At 38.4% G+C, this 20,971-nt stretch overlaps 7 protein-coding genes across 7 annotated transcripts; 3 read left to right on the top strand and 4 right to left on the bottom strand.

Moving 5' to 3' along the window:
• The first annotated feature begins 154 nt into the window (after positions 1 to 154).
• F4822DRAFT_273744 (uncharacterized protein) lies at positions 155 to 2,125 on the top strand. The gene is made up of 4 exons (XM_051454759.1): positions 155 to 854; positions 908 to 987; positions 1,054 to 1,433; positions 1,490 to 2,125. The coding sequence occupies exons 1-4, from the start codon at positions 635 to 637 to the stop codon at positions 1,878 to 1,880; spliced, it is 1,071 nt and encodes a 356-aa protein (XP_051312878.1). The 5' UTR covers positions 155 to 634; the 3' UTR covers positions 1,881 to 2,125.
• Positions 1,910 to 3,335, bottom strand: F4822DRAFT_273752 (uncharacterized protein). The gene is made up of 3 exons (XM_051454762.1): positions 2,908 to 3,335; positions 2,763 to 2,850; positions 1,910 to 2,667 (listed from the first exon to the last, which is right to left on the bottom strand). The coding sequence occupies exons 1-3, from the start codon at positions 2,980 to 2,982 to the stop codon at positions 1,940 to 1,942; spliced, it is 891 nt and encodes a 296-aa protein (XP_051312877.1). The 5' UTR covers positions 2,983 to 3,335; the 3' UTR covers positions 1,910 to 1,939.
• On the top strand, positions 3,172 to 4,698 carry F4822DRAFT_273746 (uncharacterized protein). Its single transcript, XM_051454760.1, has 2 exons — positions 3,172 to 3,687; positions 3,749 to 4,698. Exons 1-2 carry the CDS (start codon positions 3,614 to 3,616, stop codon positions 4,635 to 4,637), a joined length of 963 nt encoding a protein of 320 aa, XP_051312876.1. The 5' UTR covers positions 3,172 to 3,613; the 3' UTR covers positions 4,638 to 4,698.
• F4822DRAFT_273747 (uncharacterized protein) lies at positions 4,699 to 6,510 on the bottom strand. The gene has a single exon (XM_051454761.1). The coding sequence runs from the start codon at positions 6,305 to 6,307 to the stop codon at positions 4,760 to 4,762; it is 1,548 nt and encodes a 515-aa protein (XP_051312875.1). The 5' UTR covers positions 6,308 to 6,510; the 3' UTR covers positions 4,699 to 4,759.
• An 864-nt stretch (positions 6,511 to 7,374) lies between these two features.
• Positions 7,375 to 8,951, top strand: F4822DRAFT_273714 (deoxyribonuclease NucA/NucB-domain-containing protein). Its single transcript, XM_051454757.1, has 2 exons — positions 7,375 to 7,997; positions 8,059 to 8,951. The coding sequence occupies exons 1-2, from the start codon at positions 7,835 to 7,837 to the stop codon at positions 8,808 to 8,810; spliced, it is 915 nt and encodes a 304-aa protein (XP_051312874.1). The 5' UTR covers positions 7,375 to 7,834; the 3' UTR covers positions 8,811 to 8,951.
• Positions 8,952 to 9,407: 456 nt separating this feature from the next.
• Positions 9,408 to 10,290, bottom strand: F4822DRAFT_273705 (uncharacterized protein). The gene is made up of 2 exons (XM_051454756.1): positions 9,809 to 10,290; positions 9,408 to 9,743 (listed from the first exon to the last, which is right to left on the bottom strand). Exons 1-2 carry the CDS (start codon positions 10,062 to 10,064, stop codon positions 9,628 to 9,630), a joined length of 372 nt encoding a protein of 123 aa, XP_051312873.1. The 5' UTR covers positions 10,065 to 10,290; the 3' UTR covers positions 9,408 to 9,627.
• Positions 10,291 to 18,934: 8,644 nt separating this feature from the next.
• On the bottom strand, positions 18,935 to 20,227 carry F4822DRAFT_443927 (uncharacterized protein; the record flags this gene model as incomplete). The annotated part of the gene is made up of 3 exons (XM_051463156.1): positions 18,935 to 19,534; positions 19,682 to 19,978; positions 20,069 to 20,227. The coding sequence occupies 3 exons, from the start codon at positions 20,225 to 20,227 to the stop codon at positions 18,935 to 18,937; spliced, it is 1,056 nt and encodes a 351-aa protein (XP_051312872.1).
• Between the last annotated feature and the right edge of the window lie 744 nt (positions 20,228 to 20,971).

Raw genomic sequence — 20,971 nt, 5'->3', positions numbered from 1 at the left:
CGCGGGACAACTTACAGCTCTTCCCGGCGGTTTGGGTACTTGACGGTTGCGGGGGTCATCTGGAAGAATTGCTTCGGGATGCCTGACTTTAGAATCACATCGCCTAGTCTAACGAGGAGCCTCGCGAGGCTCTTCGTGCGTTGTATGCGTGAAGTCGTCCTTTCACCGAACTGAAGATCCCAAATTGTAACACCATATACCCCGCGTAGGGCTTGAATGCGTGTACGATGTGTACCACAACACGTATTTTACGCACTAACTTAGGTACGTAGGTACTGAGCTGAGCTTCGGCTCAGAGCAGTCCACTGCATTTGGTCCAATCTGGCGCAGCAACCCTCACTCCCCGCATCCATAAAGGAGGAAATGGAAGAGAGCCTGCCCACAGGCCGAGAAAAAAACACCACCCTGCAGCAGGAACCAGGCAGGCTATGGCACATATATGGCACATTATGCACAAGAAAAGTCCTTCAGGGAATTTCACTCGTAGGAGACTAAGGTTTTTTCTACTTGTATTCATTTCAATATGGGTTGATGGATGCCTACACCTAGCGAGTCTTATTGCCTCTTATACTTCAATTCTTCCCATTATTGATTCTCACTTTTGAGGAGCCCCTTGTTTAGATATACGTCTGGAATGTTTCTCACTGCGGTTCATTTTTTCGGCGTAATGCACCTTTCGTCTGTCACCGTCTCCACAACAGTGGGTGTATCAATTACTACGGTTCTAGCCGTTATCGCCACAAGCCTACGCCTATGGCCTAGATGGACCGAAAAAGAAACTTTAAGAGTACACGATTACTGGGCAATAGCTGCCTTGGTATTGACCCTAGCTGTGTACTCAAACGCCATGATACGTAAGATACTTCTAACTTAGGAATAGCTAGAACATACTGAAGCATGAATACAGAAATCCTAGGTGGGGGCGTCGGCCGCCACGTTTATGATCTGAAAGAAAGCGATCCTCGACTCCTTATTCTCTACTTGAAGGTTATCACCCACATCATGGCTGTTAAAGATTGGCCGATTTGGGTATTCACTAATACATTTAGATAGTTATTTACGAGCTCCCATATACTTTGGTCCTCCTCGAATGTTTGCGTTAAGTTTTCGGCGTTATCGTTGTATCCCGTCCTATTTCACCCAATAAAAAAACTTTGGAATTACTGCCGATGCTTGATGGGCATTACCGTCGCTTATTTTATCATTGTCTTAGTTGGGTCTTTTCTTTTATGTCATCCTGTGGAGTTTAACTGGTATAAAACCATCCAAGGAGGCTGGTGCAAGAATCAGAACCTTCTCTATCTTACGACTGGAATAATCAGTTTGGCAATTGACGCACTTATTGTGGTCTTGCCATTGCCCGTTTTATTCGGTTTACAAATACGGCCGACGAAGAAATTCGTTATTGCCTGCGTATTCAGTGTTCGAGGACTGTGAGTAATTAATTGCAACGAATGATGGTTTCAAGGAACTAACTTTCAAACGTTAGCGTGTGTATATTATCTTTCATGAAGGTTCTGTGGCTAGTTCATTGGGATGTTGATGATTTTACACACGAGCTTGGTTTGGGAACGGTCTATTCTGTCCTAGAACCAAGTCTTGGGGTTGTTGCAACATGTTTTCCACTTTTGTTAAAACCCCTTAAAATGATATTGAGAACTAGATGCTGTGGATATATCAAAAGGGCCATTAACACTGGAAAATCCTCAAGAACGGGGATTCAATATGGCAATGCTCTATCGGACACTATCAGAGGTGGAAACGGTATCTTGGTTACACGAGAATGGGAAGTCATATTTTCAACTATAGAAAGCAGGGACGGTCCCACACAAGATGCTAAACTTGGACTGGGTCGGACATTGGAGGAGCAAAGTGCATGAACCAAGGTTTCACGTCATTTCCCATCATCCGAAACGCCTAACATTCCAGCAGGGGCAGACTACGGTTGATCGCTAACAAATGGTTCCTCACCTCTCTCTATCCGCCACCGATTCGTCGCCTCTAATGCCCCCGGAAACTCCTTAAACAACCATCCCCATTTCTTCAGAAACCCTTCTGACATCTCCCACCCCGTGATATCCCACGGCGGCGACCACGCAATGATGCCGCGCCGTTCGATCTCATCATCCGGAAAGCCCTCAAACAGTCCACCGATGCAGTCGGCCCATAGTTCGTCCTCGTCGAAAGTTCCGGCGGCCTGTATTAGCCGGTCTCGTCCCTCGGGACATGGGAACATGTCGATCCAGTCGCCATGTAGCACCGTCTGCTGAAGAGTGGTAGGCAAGAGTGTCGAAGGAATTAATTCTGGTTTCGTGGGATAGGGGACTATGTGAATAGTTTCCTCCCCACAGTCAAGTGGCGTGGTTAGGATGCCTGATATGAGAGTGCGATTAACGGCCAGGGCGCGAAGCGCGTTAAACTGGAGGAGTGTGATGAGATGGTCTGGACAGAGGGGAAAGACAACACTAAGCCGGTCTTTGCTGACTTTATCCGGTAATAGGGGCTTCCTCGCATTGTATAGTCGCTTAATACGGGACGCTGGGATGATGGAAACGGATTGCTGCCCATCGTTCCAGCATTCCACCAAACTTTCTGATTTGATTAGCGACCCGGCCACGACACCGGATACTTCGGCTCCGGCCTTTTTCGCTAATGCTTTGCGTTTCCCTATAAGACTATTAGCTTCGATAATTAAGAGTGTCCTGGGTTGGATCTGTCTTGGCTCCTAATTCGGATGAGCAATGGAGTAGGACTTTACTTACGGTATGCCCTTGTATTGAGTCTAGTCTGTGCCCGTCTGCGTGCTGCAGCATCGTTGGTCCCTGTCCAGTCGTCTTCCCTGCTTATCGCCTATACGCGGTCAGTAATTCATATTGTCTTGGTAATTGAATTTGGATTAGTGCGTACCTCAGCCAATTGTGGCATTGATGCGAGGTGAATGCGCGGAGCCGTTGAATGTTCAAGCCGATACGTACTAATCATTATGCTGGCGGACGTTGAAGTCGTGGTGATGAAAGGAGTGGGTTTCCTCGGACTGCCCTATGCGGTTTATGCGGCCTGCTCACAATGATGTGTCTTGGGTTCGGGAACGGAGGAATTGATGCACCTACTATTCCGCAGCTGAACATAGGGCGCTGACGAGGGTTAGTGGAATATCACGATATCATTGGTTACCATTAGATGTTCTAACCCAAAAGGAGGTCTAGTGTTATGCAACCTGCTCACATTTCCATCTTAAGGATGGGGACTAAGATGCTTAGGGTAGCATCGTTTCGATTGCCCGATTTGGATATTTCTTAAAGCTCGAACAAGCCTCAGCCTTCATGCAGGTGGCTCACTGACTGAATACCTAGTGCATTTAAGTTAAACGTGACGTATTGATCTAGGGGTTATGCAGGCTGCTCACGATATCTAAAGCCCGATATACAGTCAAATGTAGGTATCTCGGACATAAAGTATCGAGCAACTATAATATAAATATCGTAATGGCGCGACAATTTCGATGTAAGTTTTGGTATCATCAAAAACATAGAACTTAACCCAAGACGTTGAATTATCTGCCTCTCCATATTGCCTATATCTCAACACGTCAACTCGAATATTTTTCTTCAACATGACTTTTCATCCTGATACACTCCCCGATCTCAAGGGTAGAGTGTTCATAGTCACGGGTGGAAATTCCGGCATGTATGTATCCCTACTCCCGTTATATCATTGAGTCCATATCGCTGATTTTGACGAACAATAGAGGGTATTACACCGTAGCTCATCTTGCAGAACATGGCGCCCACGTCTACATGTGCGTCAGATCTCTGGAGAAGGGTAAAGCAGCAATCGCCAGCATCAAGGAACTGTACCCCTCAGCCAACATCGATCTCCTACAAATGGATCTCATGGATCTTAAAAGCGTCGTCGCAGCTGCTGCACACTTCCTTACTCTCGAAACAGCCCTACATGGCCTGATCAATAACGCAGGCATCATGGCGACGCCCTTTGAAATGACCAAGGATGGCCACGAAGCCCAATGGCAGACTAATTACCTTGCGCACTGGGTTTTGACAGAACATCTGCTCCCTCTCATGCTCCAGACTGCTAAGACGCTTCAGCCCGGTAGCGTGCGTATTGTTAATGTCACTTCATCAGGTCACCTGGCCGCACCTAAGGGCGGTATCAATTTCAAAGACTTGTCACTGAAAGATAGTAGTCCGTGGCCGCGATATGGTCAGAGCAAGCTTGCCAATATTTTGCACGCCAAGACCCTGAATAAGACGTATGGTCCAGGCTCATCCCGTGCGCGAAATGGGGAGGGCGAGATCTGGGTTTCGTCTGTTCATCCGGGTATGGTTGAAACGAACATTGCTACGTCAGTAGAGAAGTTGGATTGGGGTATGGGGAGTGTTTTCTCGATTGCACGTATGTTTGGATTGATATGGCCTTCAAATAAGGGATCGTGGACGAGTATATTTTGCGCGGCGAGTCAGGATATGAAAGCGGAGCAGAGCGGCATGTATTTCGAAATTTTCGGGCGGTTCGGGGAGCCAAAGTGCGAAAGTAGTGCAGCAAAGAACGAGGAGCTTGCGGAAAGGTTAGAGAAGTGGACCAAGGAAACGATGAGAAGGGAGAAATGGGTTCGATGATACCTAAATCGTTGAATTTTAGTTGTCGAGTTGTATGTTTAATTGATCATAGACTATGAAGAGTCGCCCCTCAACTCGATTTGTCCATTTTACCCCATTACCCGGGTGGGTGATTGAAGCGCCTACGAGAAGAAATCTCTCAATTCCTCACTCATTCCATCTATTTCATCCTTGCTTCCCTTTTCCAGAAGACCAAGGGCTTCCTTGATGGGGACTCTTACTTGCTTCACGCCCTCAACGGGTAAGCCAAGTAGCTCATCACGCGTTCGTCCCCATACATTTCCATCCCATTTCCTCCGCACTAGTAGCACGCCTTTCTGCGGTACATCGGGACCATCTATACATATGAAAAAAGTCTTGTCTAAGCCCTCGACAAACCGATTCTCCCGGCAAAACCAGGGAAATCGTCTAACTGCCTCGTCATAATTCCATGATATAAGTTCTATACCTTGTCTGGGGGGCTTTATGGCGTCGGCTGCATACACCAGTCGTTCTTCGCCGAGCCTCCGCTTTGAAGCGCTTGGATCGATTAAGGTAGAACCTAAACCAAGTTCCTTGCCGCGCGTGTTATACTGAAAAACGACGAAGACGGGTCGAGCGCGCACCTCTTCTGATGGCCAGTCGGCATCGCCATTGGCTCGTGTGAGGAATGGCGTCTGCAGGCCTTCGTAGCAAGCATACGGGATACGGATATGTTGAGGGGTTTCAAGAGCCAATTCCTCTCCAATGCGGCGCAGCTGTGTCTTATCGATTGTCCCCGAGAGATTCGCATCCCATGACGGTAATTTCACCATTAGCATGCCATTATCATCGGGATCTGCCGTATCAATGACGAGGATGTAAGTTTTATGTAGATATTTGTTTTTTGCACAGCGTAGGGGGTGTACAGAAGCGGCTTGTCGGATGAGGTCTTGGATGGATGATGACTCTGAGGTAGGCGTGAGTTTGGCCTGTATGCGGCAACCTATATTCTCGGGCGCTTTCTTTTGGAACGCTGGCTCTAAGTCTTCAACGACTTGATCTTCGGATAGACTTGAGTGGATGTAAATAGGGATGTAGTATCCTAGGGGAATATTCTTGGTCGGTGCTGGTGGTCCATCATCGTCATCGTCATCATCATCATCATCATCATCATCATCATCATCATCATTGTCGGCGTTGTTGTTATTGTTATTGTTGTCATCGCCGTCGGGAGTAAACTCAAAACTTTCTTTTTCTTCGTCCCACGAAGTATTACCAATTTGCAGGTTCGCTATACTCAAGCCAGAATCAACAGCTTTGATGCGAAATGAGTCCACATTGCAATCGAGTTCGTCATCATCTAGTGTTACTAATAAGACACCCTTGGATTGCCAGTCGTTATCGACAGCAGCGAGAAAATACCTGGGCTCAAACGCGTTTTGCGTTCCCAACTCGAGATGGTAATCAAATGCGGCGCGCAGTGGCTGGCCGACAAAACGTGGTTGCGGGGCGAGGCGCACGCTGGTGCCCCGCTCACTGCCCTCCTCAATGCACCCAGTTTCACACTTGCGCTCAAGGGCTTCAAGTTCTGCGTCGGTGAGGTCGACAAGTGTGTAGAGAGCTGTGGGGTGTAAACTCATAGGCGCGTCGTGGTAGCGTGCCATCGAGGGTGCCTTGGCGGGCAAGGAAAGGTCCAGATTTGCGGACATGATGTTTTCAGGTTATCACAATTGAGCGATGATTTTAGGTGTTTGGGCTTGAGCCAGACTCTACTTGTTGATGCTCAAAGCTGTATATTTTTGGCAGAATAACGAAAATAGTTGAGGGATAAATATAATAATATCCGTTCAAAGCGAAAATTACTGGGAAAGTATTTCCTTCTTTCTTTCTTTTTTCCTCCGAGAAAATAAAAAGATGGCTGTGATATAGCGACCGGCGGTACCGCCTGCATTTTCCGAATCAACCCCTTTTCCAGCACTTACGTAAGCATAAGCTGAGCTGATAGGTCTATGTAGTTTTGACGTCATTTAAATCTTAAAATGTTGTTGTGTTACAGTCTTATCGATCCTTCAACACAACTCGAAGAAAAAAGCCATAGGCGGTATAAATTTATTTCACTACTACAGTTACATGACGTACGTGCCATTACTAATTGTAACAGCCATAGTATATCTTGGTAATCATGTATACTATTATGTTGAATTTATAGAATCTTCTTCGCTAATTGGCCAACGAATTAGCAACTCCGCATGTCGCACACCTAATACTTTTGCGGGGATCAGAATCTTTACCGTAAGCCAGCATCAAATATTGTAACCAACCAACTCACCATTGAACCGACTAACCAAAGTCTATGGCACGCGTCGCCCGAGGTGGCATAGCTATTAATTGCCCACCATACTTCCCCAGAAAGGATTGATCCTCTCAAAACTGATAGTCAGGTAGCGCCCTATAGGATTTTTTCTGTTGTCGTACAGCATAAACTATGTGTTCAGCTCTATAACTAACTACCATTAACATCACCATATAAATAGATTTTGTCGATTTCGATGATGATATTCACCGAAGCATGAAAAAGTGGCTTGTATCATAGTCGCGTGCTTTCAGTAACATGGTCGGCGCTTTTGGCTCCTACCGTACATGCTTCGGATCAATGCCGATGTCTATACTCAACAATTTGAGAATCCTTCTCAGGTCGGACTTCATATTGAAGCAATCATGATGTCAGAATTCGACTAGCCTGTCAGCCTCAGCCTCGCCAACATCGACGATCAACCGTTGAGAATAGTTTAACAATAGCAAAAAACATGGGCGCTGAGGCCGGCGGTAACTATCGATATGGAGTGAGCATTTTGTCAGACTTACTATGGCTCCAGTTTAGTCAAAATCCCACATTCACGTTCAAGGCGGCGATGATCGGCCATGCAGTACATCTCACACGAGATTTCCCGATGCGGTAACCTCTCATGATGCAGGAGCCCCTATTCCGTGTGCTGAGGACTAAGCCCTCATGCGGGCCAAGGTTTTCGACCGAAGAATATCGTGGAGAAGAGGAAGATGGCGGATATTGTATAGCTTCTATTATGGGAATTCTGCTTGAGTGAGAATTAGATGCTAGGGGAGATGATTCTATAAAGTCGTGCTCTCGACGCCTGTTCTTAATCGAGCCCGAAAACTTCAGCAACCAAACCATATTCATCAACCATAACCGTCTAGTTTTGAGATTATCCATCACCATGAAGAACCTTACCTTGCTAGCTTCTCTCATTGGCCTCGCCGCGGCTTCATCTGCCGTTAACGTCCCTGACACAGGCCTTGAAGTTCGTGCGGATCCCGATGATCTTATGATCTTCGTATGCAACGATGGCTTGGACGAGATATGCACGAACATGTGCTACGGTATTAATGCTTCCCTTTTTTCTACAATCATATCAGCCCAAACTGACGTTGTTCATCATAGGAGCTTACTGCGCTGGCATCGGTACAGCGTTGCGATACGACCAGCCCGACCCAAGCACAAAACGCAACCGCCGTAAGGCTGCTGGCTGTATCGCGTCCGGCGGTAATCGCTGCTCAACTAAGCAGCATCACGATCCCGGGTACCAATGCGATGAGTATCCATTCGCGTCATCGGTCCCCAACGGTGGTACCAACGTCCGCCTCAACCGTTGCGTACCGGCCTCTCAGAATCGCAAGCAAGGTGGTATCATCAGCGCTTTCTACAAGAGCAGCTATTGCAAAGGCAACAATGGCGGCAAATGCGAGTTCTCAGTAGAGTTCTCTAATGCCGGAACCATCAAATACTGCAACCAACAAAACTGCGGTGACAGGGACGATAACGAGGTCCGAGGACCCAACACTGACGCTAACCCTGGCGACTCGGCTGAAGATGGAACGGATGATGACCCGGACGCCGGCCAGAAGAAGAAGCGCAACGGGTTGGGCAAAAGACTTCCCGGTGCACCTGTATACCGTACAAGCTCCGGCCTGGAGCTTGATCTGCCTAGAGGGGCTCAGATCGGCCAGCGGGCTTTTGTTGTCTTACCGCGCAACGCGACGTTGTGGGATGAACAAGCTCAGTTTGGGAACCCTAAGCATGTAGGGCAGCTACATGGCGATTTGGATGAGGAAGACGAAGATTATGATTATATGTTGGCCAACTTGGAGATCAGGGAGGACACAATCGTCGAAGAGATTAGTTCGGCTGCTTAGGTTCAGGAACAGGTTCCCGTTGCGGTTCTATAAAGCGCGACAGGCTTCGGCCTTACCAATTTTCCTTTTAGTATAATGATAGATTTGGATAGTTTGTTATCCTATATGTATTCGGTATACTATGTACCTCGGTGTCATGACATACACCCAATCGTCTATTAGGACACCGTGACACCACCTGCGTAGAACCCCCCCAAGATCCAATCAGCACCTTTCACTGGTTCAGCCCTAATTTAGATCATACGATACACTTACTGACCACATTTATGGCCATCAAGGTTAGTGGTTCTTTATTAAGAAAAGTTTACCTTACTCTAATTGTTTAAATAGCTATGTTGAAAGCTTTCCAGAATGTCTCAATGATTATATCCAACACTAATAGTGTGACCGTTAAGAATTTCTATTCGAAGGTTACAGATAGAGAAGAAACACTCTATACTCACACCTGCATAGCATAAACCAGCTCCTAGAATAGCTTCAAGACTTCGCCACATAACTATTAGCCGAACCCTTTCATTATCACTAAGTCATTTTATATACGATCTTAATATTTCCATCTCTTACATTTATATGCCGTTTGATTGAGCACATTCATACGTTCACAATATGCTGATTCGTTATTACGCCATATCCAACTCGAAAAACATGAGATTGTAACTACTTAAAAGAGCGTGTAACAATTAGATATCAGGCACTATGTCATCCCCATCCTAACAAACAATTCTCCAAGTACTATGTACCGAATATCATACCGAACTGTGGTCGGCTAGTTGGTTTGTGATTTCGACGGCGGCGTATTTGATTCCATTTATCCAATTTAGCAGGTAACCTTAAAAGAACTGAAGAAGTCGGTGTTGCTGGAAACAGTAAGGCAAGACTCCTTGTCGATATCTTGGCTCTCGCCGGTGCAGTCGGGAGTGGGATAGAACTCGACTTAATATTATGCATAATTAGCTTCCTTCAAGCATAAGTGAAGTAGGGGACGGGAAGTGACTTACGGGAGCAGCCCTCAGCGTCATATAGCTCTACGTTGGCAGACCTGACACTGCCAACACCAGCCGCCGGAGCAGCAAGTTGACGGCAGGTGGCTACCTCAGACTTGGTAACGACATAAATACCAGTAGAGCTCGAGCCACTGCAGTTAGACTCGCGGAAGCCGCTGAATTGGACGACATTTGGGTTTTGGCGAGGGACACTAGCAGCCTCGATGCCCATAGAAAGGACAGCAGCGGCGAGAAGAGTGGTGAACTGCATCTTGAAAGATGTTTGGAGATATTCAATTGTCTTAGAAGTTAAGTAAAGCTTGCAAGTTGTGAGGATTGGCAGCGATATCTAATTTTGTGTTGCGATATCCTTATGCCTTTATATAATAAGTTTCATTTTACCTATCTCTACTACGACTTCATCTTAACTTGTGCTATCCCCAACGCGTCTGTATAGGTGTATCATATTGCCTTCGTGTTATAGACTGGTAAGAAACGTACCATATCATGAATGATTTATTAATTAAATATTTCAGCCTGTTACCGAGTTTGAGTTTTAAGTCGAAGTGCCAATGATGATTCATTAATTTCTAATATACGTATATGCACATGATTTTTCGTATACGGTTAAATGCATTCTATTAAAAATATTTTAACAATCCCTTGTCTTACAAATGGGAGGATATTTCAAACTTAGGTAAATGACCTTAATCGAAAAGTCTTATGGAAGTAATTGAAGCCGCCTATGTGTCTATGAGTAAGTGGTTACCGATAACAGGTAACTGATTTAAGGTAGGAATTTCGGAAGCAAATCGCTACACGGAACGAAATGGTGATCAGGTAAGTGCCTGATGTGACGAACCTATGCTTCAAAGAGGTATAGTCGCTATTGGATTCAGCTACGACTATGCGAAGCACAGGAGAATAATGAATATGTGACTAAGATAAGAGTCTTTAATAATTAAAAATTAATTCCTTTGATTTAAGAAAATTAAAAAGAAATTTCATTATTAAGGGATTCTTTAAAGTAAATATAATTAAAAAATCTGGCTTTAAGAAATAAGAAATTCTTAAATCTTAAGGCTAGGGTTGTTACTTAATATTAAAGGATATAAAATAAACCTATATTTATTTAAATAAATAAAAAGTTACTAAACTGGGATAACTTTAAATTAATAATTAAATGATGGTTGCATGTTACAAACCAGCCATGAGGGACCCTTGTCAGACCACGAGGGACGGAACATAGGCAACCTATCACGGCTAAACTCCGGTCTGATATACTGAGATGCAACACATCGCAACACATCACAACACATTGCAACATATCGCAGCATATTGTAATAACCTCAGGATGAATGATGGTTGCATAGGTGAAGGACACATGATCTACTTAGTCATCATGATTTCCTTTAAATAGATTATCTTCCTTGTTTACTCATATAGATAGAATTTCCTTTCTTAGATAACTTAATACATATTATCTTATCTCTATTATTTTATTCTTTTCCTTATTTTTATTTTGTTTCACTTATATATATATTTATCAACATTGATTAATATTGTTAGATAGTTAATAACATAGATTAATAAAATTAGAAGAATCATTGTTATAATAATTCAGAAAACCTTATTATAATAATATAAGCAATACCAGCATATCTATTTCTATCCAAATTATTTTTTTATTATTCTGTTTATGATGGAATATTGTTTCACCTTATTATACAATCCCTTTGAACCTTTATCTACATATCATAACTTAAATTTCTTATTTTTTATATCTTTAGCCTTACCATCTTTAACTTTTATACATACTATAATATCATAAAGAAAAAGCTTAATATAAGCGCAAATACATGTCATAAAGAACAACCTAATCATTATAAAGAACATAGACAAACTACAGGAATTAATAATATTTATATCTGGCTATGCCTTAACTTTCATCAATAATTTTAACCATATAACAGTAAAATAAGACAATATTAATCCCATAATTGTTATAGCCAAATAAAAGACAACCTGGGTATTCCTAATATTTGTGGAATTTGAATCTATAGACAGAAGCACAATGAACGTACGAACACCTAAAGAAATAATAGATAAATACCAGGAACGATTTTGGGGATTCATGTAAATAGATTTTAAAAATATGCCGAAATAATTATAATTAGCATTACAGAATGTACTAATGTAGCAAGGGATTTATGTGAGACGATATAATTCCAACTAGGCTACGACTTTGGCCTACTTTATTATAATGAATAAATTACCTATATGGAATTTTAATGAATTAGAGGTAGTAAAGTAAAGATGGCTTAATACATTGGCATGGAGAGTATTAGTCTATAGTATTGATAAGGGATTGGTTTATCCTAATATATAAACATCTATTTGCATTCTCACCGTATCATAATAATCAGCTATGTTCAACCTGTAAATGCTGACTAATAGGATAATTTAATCTGGATAGGCCCAGATTACTTCTATCATTCCTACCAATGAACCCCCATCTTATATATAATTTATACCCTTCATTTTACTAGCCTGTAATAACCTATTAGTTGTTTTTTTTGAATTATTGCCTGTTCAAATATAAGGAATCTCAGCTTTATCAAATCTTTAATAATTCCTTGCCGTGTTTTCATCTTCTAATCTCCCTCCCTCTCCCCTTCCTTAATAATTCCCTAACCAAATTCTTTAAGGGATATTAAATTACCTATTACCCTAATAAAGGTATAATCCTGGATCTGGTTATGGGTAAGATTGGGGAGGATTATTTAACTAGTTAGTATTAGAAAATATGTCTAGACTCCCTGGACTGTTATCAGGTGGTCCATTTATGATATCAACAGTATCATTAAATAATGAACTTGGAAAAGGAAATTAATAACCTGTAAACTTTGGTTCTTTCTTTCAGATGGCTCCATTATCTTTATAGGTTGATATCTAATAGAAATAAATTCCTATATTTATTGGTAATTAATAAGGTAATACCTACTATAATATTCCCTTCATTTATATTTTAAATGAAATATATCTCCTAATTATTATAGATTATTTTAAAAAGGCCTGGAATAATAAGAATAATTATATAAGAGAAATATATGATATCCTGAAAGATAAATTCTGATTTTTCCTAGATATCTGTTATATTATAGGAATATGACAAACATAATTCCATGTTATCTTCTTAATAATTCTTATTGGAAAGGTTGTCATTTACTTTTTTTATAATATATTATAATATTGGTATTTTGTGGATATATATTTGGCTATGGAATAATATTTTAATATGGAGTAAAATAAGATTTAGTATTATTAAGATTGGACTTCCATTACTTTTTTTTTAATTAAGGTTGATAAGAAGAATGAAGAAAAGTCTAATTTGGAGATATTTTAGATCATGATAGATAAGCTCTTGCTGTGCCAAAGGGTTTTAGGTCCTGACTTTTAAGATGAATAATAACTGGTTGCTGCTATCTACTGCACCTGCCGAACTGTTCTTCAATTTTAATATGCCTTTTTTAAATTATCTATAAGATTTAAAGATCTGGTAAGCAAGTTTAAAGCCTTTTTGGGAATATATGAGATCCTAAAAGAGGTATGGTAATTTATAATGGAAATAAGTAATAATAATGACAAAAAAGGCAATATTTTTTATGTCAATCATAAATATCACAGAAATAACAGAGAAGACAAATATAATCTAAAATAGTCTGTCAAGAAATAAAAATATTGTTATTGGGTATGCAAAGAGGAGGAATGTTGGTCCATCAATCATTTTGAATAAGAATGAAAGAAGATTAGAGAAGAATAGAAGGCTAAATAAGGTTTTTTTAAGAAAAATTATGTAACCTTCCTGGTAGATTATGAAAGATTATAAGATCTAGGATAGGAATCTGATCATTCTAAGAATGAAATAGTCATTCTAATACTGGATTTAGATAAGGATAACCATATGTTCTTAATTGCTGTTTATTTATTAAACCAAACCTTCCAATATTATTTTAATATCTTTCTTCCCATGAATAAATCTAAAATTAATATTATATTCTTCCTAAACTATTATATAAAAGATATTTTCTAAAGGATTATATCAGATATGAGGGTAGTTTATATATTAATTATTGGAAAGGGTTAATTCCTTATTCTTATTAAAGAATAACTGAATAATCATCTAAAAATAGATAATACCCAAGCTAATAAAATTAATATTAGATTTAGTAATGGATTGCTAATGGAGTCCCTCAGAATAATCTCTATCAATACCCTTTTTGGTAAAATAAACTTCTATGTTATAAAAATAAATATCTCCTTTTTCTTATTATTTAAGGATATAGATTGATTTGGAATTTACCTAAATAATATCATTAATTAGTTAATCTATAAGAATGGTGTTATTATCAGTATTATTTGAAAATGGGGATATCTATGGTTCTATCTTAAAGATGTTATATTCTTTATTGAGATTGAATTATGATGGCTCTATATTTGCTTTGGATACCTATCAGTTAACAAATTGTATACCCTTTTGGATAAAGTTGGTTATAATATCGAAATCAATAATATCAAAGAAATTAACAAGTTTTGTCACCATTGTTAAATTAAGGGTAAGCTTTTGTAAAAGTTTAAGTTCAGTTTAAAAGACCTGGACATGGATTTTAATTATGAAATAATCATTGATATTATGTACCTAGAAGAATATCCAGTACTGCATATAATTAACATGGCAATAGATTTTCAGGTAGTATACTTTATAAAATCCATCTTAACCAGGGAGATATAGGAAATGCTTAAACAATGTTAGATTAACACCTACCTTGGACCCCCAGATATTATTACACATAACGCTGACACAAACTTTAACAATGCCAAGTTCAGGAATAAGACTTGCATTACTGGTGTTATCTGCCATCAGATACCAGTAAAGGTGTATTGATCCATTGGCAAAATAGAAGAATATTATGGTCCAATTCAAAGGACATACAAAATCATAATTAATAAGTTATAGGACTCAGGGTCCAGAATATTGCAATTCCAGATGGCAATTAAGGTAGTTAATAATACAGCTAATTTAAATAATCTCATACCTACTCTCTTAGTTTTCAATACCTACCCCAAAATCAATATAAACTCATTACCTACCCTTTCTTAAACATAAAGGATATAGACAATCTAGAAGACAATAATGAAGATTAAGAAGGTCAAAGCATAATGTTTGGTTAGAGACGTATTAAACATAAAAAATGGACCCAAAATCATATAAATACTCCCAGGATCTCTATTAATTAATAGCAAGATATTAATATTCAAAAAAAAGGAAAGATAAAAAAACCCTTATAAGGTTATTATAATTATTAACAAGGATATAACTATTGTTTCCAACATATTGAATGGCACATCTATATTCCATAACTTACATATCAAACCATATGTTTAATCAAAAGAAGACCTTATATTAATTAAGTTATTTAAGATCAAATTACCTAAGCCCATATTTAACTTAAGTAAGTATAAGATCATCCCTAAGAAGGAATTCTTAATGATTAATGACCTTTCCTATATGGCTATCTTATATATTATCATTAAGGAATGGAACAATCTTATATTAGCAATTAGATTATAAATTAATAGAAAGATATTGATACCCGGAAAATCATATGAAACATCAGATATAAAGGAGTTAAATACCCTATTTAATGAGGATATCCTTTAACCCAAGATATATGATCCCTCAATCCATAAGGATGTAATAATATTTAAGTCATGAATGGTTTGTGAAATCAAGGCCAAAAACACCCCCTTATCATATGAGAAGTCATGACTGATGATTCAAGACTATAGAGACCCTAATAAAGAATTTATCATAATATATATACCTATTATTTAAAAGATAAACCAATAGTTTATATTGGTCCTAACCCTTATATTATATTATTAAAGAATGAAAATCATGATAAAAGATATCATCATGGTATATACCCAATTAAAAACCCTGATATAAAAGATAATTTTTATATGATTATTTATTGAATTAAAAAATAAATATCCTAAAGGAATATTATTATAAATTATTAAATTATTATATAGCTTTGTGGAGTCTAATATATATTAATTTAAAATATATTTACAATATTATTAATGAGAATTATATATAAGATTATTGATATTTAATCTATATTTATTAATAATAGATTTAGATCTGTTTAGGATCATTGGCCTATAAATAAATAACATATTTAATATTGGTATTAATGAATTTATTACCATTAAAAATAAGGCATTAACTAAGGCTAAGATCAAGGTATGTCTTTAAAAGATATTAAATAAAGGAAATGAAGATTTCAACAGCTTACATATTACGGTTCATAAAGAGGAGTATAGGGTTTCCATTATATAAAAGGGATAGACTAAAAAACTTAAATTATTGGATATCAAAGCCCCCAATATAATCAAGAAATTTATGGAGTAATAGGTCTAAAATACATACATTACATTAATCTACCAACCCAAGGCTGTGTTTAACTATTTAATAATAATATAGTATCTAGAATCAAGACCTAAAAAGATCAAGACCTTTAATATCAGAATCAAATGGTAGATAGATAATTAGGTATGTGGATTTAATTACGTCAATCTGGACCCCCATGGATTACGTCTCTACATATTTATTAATGGATTATTTACAAATAACAAGGACCTAAATTTGCAAATCGGTTACATAATTATTCTAAAGAACAAAAAACTTATTAACCAAGATAATAAAATTTGAATTAGGGATAACATCATCTATTAGTTGTCTACCAAGTATAAGCAAGTGATATATAATGTATTGGCTAGTGAAATCTATAGAATGGTACAGGGTTTCAACATTGGCTACATTATTTATTATATCGTTAATACAATTCTGAAATGCTTTTTACTTATCGAAATCTTTTTTGTTCTATGTATCAATTCTTTTTCTCTATACCAATGTTTGGTATAAATAAGCATTACCAATGAAAAGAGATTGATGATTGATTTAATAACTTTAAAATAATTATATAAGAACTGAGAAATAGATGATATCCGTTGGATCTATGGTAGTTATAACCCCGTAGATATTATGATGAAGGTAATCCTAAATAAAGTTATAAAGAGACTAATGGAGGATAATTAAATTAATTTGTGAATAGAAGGATAGATAAAATATATGGCTAATAATAAATTTATAATCGATTGATTACAAAAAGAAAATAGAATAAGTAATGGTTGCATAGGTAAAGGATATGTGATCTACTTAGTCATCATAATTTCTTTTAAATAGGTTACCTTCTTTATCTATTCATATAGATAGAACTTCCTTCCTTAGATAATTTAATATACATTGTTTTACCCCTATTATTTTATTCTTTTCTTTATTTTTACTTTGCTTCACTTACGTACGTATCTACCAATAATGAAAGAAGGGGAAAGAATAACTATATAATCACAGATATTTCTTATGTATCTAATCACTCTTTCCATAGCTCTTTAATTATTAATTTAAGACTATCCTTTTGAATATAGTGAAAAGACTTTAAGCTTCTCTGATGAATAGAATATATTTAATTATTTAATCTATTATTGATATTATTATTTTCAAATTAAGAAACCCTGGATTAGCCAATCCAGCAATGATTATACCTTTTTAAAACATAGGTTTATCATATTTTGATAATTCCTTAATCAATATTAATATTAGGTTAAAAAATGATATAAACCATCTATAAGATATCCCTTTACCATTATTAATCAAACCTTCTTTTATTTTATTAACCTTTAAAAATAAGATAAAAAACCTCTATACCTTCTAAAAGTTATTTTTTAAAATATACCATAATTAAATATAGAATAAACTAATAGATCTTAACCTAGAAAACAAAGAGGAATTAAATAAATAAGAATTCCAGAATAAAGACCTAGATAATTTATAATAACCTAATCTATTACTGCCTAGAATACTTATATTTATTCATATTATTTAAGATTTATTATTAATAAAGAAGGTATTTTAACTTATTAACAAGATGGTGTCTCTTAAGATACACTTATAAGTCCCAGAATTAAAAACATAGGAAGAAATCAATATCAGAATAAAAGAAGATAACCAGGAAGAAGAAAAGATCCCTGACTAACAAGTCAGAATAATAACTGTCTTAAAGAAAGTAAAAAGACTTAAAAAAGAATTAACTTTAAAAAAAACTAGATTAGAGAAGGCCCTTAAAAGATTGTGACGAACCTATCCCTCAAAGAGGTATAGTCATTGCTGGATTGGCTAATCCAGGGTTTCTTAATTTGAAAGTAATAATATTAATAGTAGATTAAGTGGTTAAATTGATTCTGTTTATCAGAGAGGCTTGGAATTTTCTTACTATATTTAAAAGAATAATCTTAAATTAATAATTAAAAAACTATAAAAAAATAATTAAATATATAGGAAAATTATGGTGATTATATAAATATTCTTTATTATTACCTTCCTTATAAATAAGGTTAGATCTCCTTATTTATATTTATCTCTTATTATATTTGTTAGATAAGACTAGATATATTCATTTATATTCATTTATGTTATATTTATTAGATAAGATTAGATATTTTTATTTATATTTATCCATGTTATATATTATATATTCTTATTATCATTATCCCATTTTAATAAGGAAAAAGATTTCTTCTAAGATCTTATATCCCTATAAGCCTATATAATTTGTAACATTATTTTTCCCTTCTTTAGTTCCTTTATCCTTAAAGATTTTTTTTTTAATAGATTCCTTTTAATTTAATTTTTATCATATTTATTAATCTATTTGTAAAATATAAACATATTAATTAGAAATAAGAATATATAGAGTTTTCAAAATAGATTAATAAGATTAATTTTAATATATGTTGGTAGGTACGTACGTAAGTGAAGCAAAATAAAAGTAAGGGAAAGAACAAAAGGGTAGGGGTGAGACGATATGTATTAAGTTGTCTAAAGAAGAAAGAATCTTCCTTAAGGATATCTGCGGAAGGCTACCTATTTATGTGTATGTCTACCTGGGTACAAGATTGGGTTGTCAATACAACCATCACTCACTCTGTTTTCTTTCGCAACGAATTGGTCGTGAATCACTCCCTCTTAACCCATCCCTCAAGTTTAATAGTCAGACCATTCTCTTCGATCAAAGTCTTCATTGCTTCATTCGGGGATGCCTTAGTCATGGCATCCGCGGGGTTGCAGTTTCCTTGTATCCATCTGATGTCGTTAATCTCCCTGTTCTCATACGACTGCCTCAAGGCCATCAAGTCAATCATCAATCTTTTCTTGTTAGTACTCCCCATCTGTACGAGGCATTGGTATAGGGAGTAAGAGTCTGTGCAAAGTACGAGCGGGACTCTGGGGAATGATAGGCGTCCCAGAACCGTGTTAATGGTATGGTGGACGACGTAACCGATATCGAATCCTTGAACCATCCCGTAGATTTCGCTTGCCAAGACGCTACGGGTTACCCGTTTGCACTTAGTGGAAGACCAATGAATGACGTTGCCGTCAATTCTTAGTTCATTGTCGTGGGTGGTGGGCTTCTCGTTGCCTAACACGACTATGTATCCTATTTGCGAGCTCATATCCCTGTTGTTGGCAAATGAGCCGTCAACGAAGATATACAGGCGAAGGTCTTGGGGATCTAGTTCCATGTAGTTGAGGCCTCGGTCCTTGTTGTCCATCTGCTATTGGATCCTGGTGTTTAGGGTCTTGGCTTCCTTGGGTCCCGGCTCAGTGTGTTGAGCGGCTGTAGAATAGTCGAACGCCGCCTCGGGTTGGCAAATGGAGGATATGTACGCTCCTCGTGCCCTCTGCTCAACATAGCGTTTGACCATATCAGATCCCTTTGGATCCAGGAGTTCCAGTTTCTCCGCTTGGCCTTTCTGCGTAGTCGAGAGACCATAGCCCTCCTCGTGGATCCTCATTCGTGAGCCGTTGAAGTCCTCTGTCATGCCGTTCTCGAGGATCTTCTGAGGTTTCGCCTTAATACCCACTTCCACCAATGCTTCGTTTTCCTTCTTCAGGAACTCCAACGTGCCGATGTTCAATGTGTCATCCGTTTGGAGGCCTGTCACTCCAAATGGTTCGTCTGCTTTCGCGATCAAAAGGCACGGGTCGAATGCTGATGGCTCCATATTCAGTTTGCGTTGATGATGTTTCGAATAAGTTTCGAATCAATATGTGCCTGATTCCGCTAGTCCGTATAGCGGCTTCAAGACATGTAACAGCGTCCCCTCGGGATATTTATTCTTCAATTCCGACGGCAGGTGTACGAAGATCAGTCTTTGGAGCGGTGTTTGTGACTGAGTATATGCCATCGTGATGTCCCGAACCATGACCATCATGCCCCGTTGGCGAAGAGTTGGGGCCAGTGCCATGATTAATCGTTGACTTGCCCTCTGGATCGTGGGTGCATATGTCATGATGAATTCCTTGTCGGGATCCCCATATCCCTGTATGATCAGTCTTGATTTCTCGTAGGGGGTAGGCGTATTCTTGTCCTTGATTTTCCGGACCATTCTTGACTTGAATATCATGGCCTTCCGATGGATCGCCTCATCATAAGCGATGGGTTGGAGTATTCCATCGGCGAAGAGTGCGTCGAGCTCCTTCATGTCTGATGCCTCGTAGGGTTTGCCCGGGGTGGTGACCCTTCCTTCTGCTCTCAGTCGCACTGCTAGGGTGTGATTGCTTTTCTCTTTTATGCTAAGATATGTGATATTTAGGTCTTCTTTTGGGACGACCTTATAGTCTGATGGGTTGAATCTTAGTTTGGGGAGTTCAACGATTAGGTCTTGGACGGGCCTTGGTTCGTTCTTGGGTTGGAGATATGGTTTGACATGGAAGCTACGGAAAGTCGAGGTTCTTCCGGAAGCACTAAAGGAGATCGTCACATCCTTGTCAGTGACAGCAATTACCTTGTGTGGCCCTTTCTATCCACCCTTTTCCCGGTATACCAATATTTCATTCCCTAAGGGTAGAGATATTGGTAAAGTCTTCTGGGTGTTTGGTCCGTTGCGGGTGTTCAATGTATCGCGGATTGTCCGTTGTGCCTTAACCTTCTTGACCTTTGCCATTGTTTTCTGAATCGCTTGGGCCTGTTGCATCTGGGATAGAGTGGG

Source organism: Hypoxylon trugodes, assembly GCF_022578975.1.
Source record: "Hypoxylon trugodes strain CBS 135444 unplaced genomic scaffold F4822scaffold_6, whole genome shotgun sequence".
Lineage (NCBI taxonomy): Eukaryota > Fungi > Ascomycota > Sordariomycetes > Xylariales > Hypoxylaceae > Hypoxylon > Hypoxylon trugodes.
This window is presented reverse-complemented; position numbering and strand designations above follow the sequence as displayed.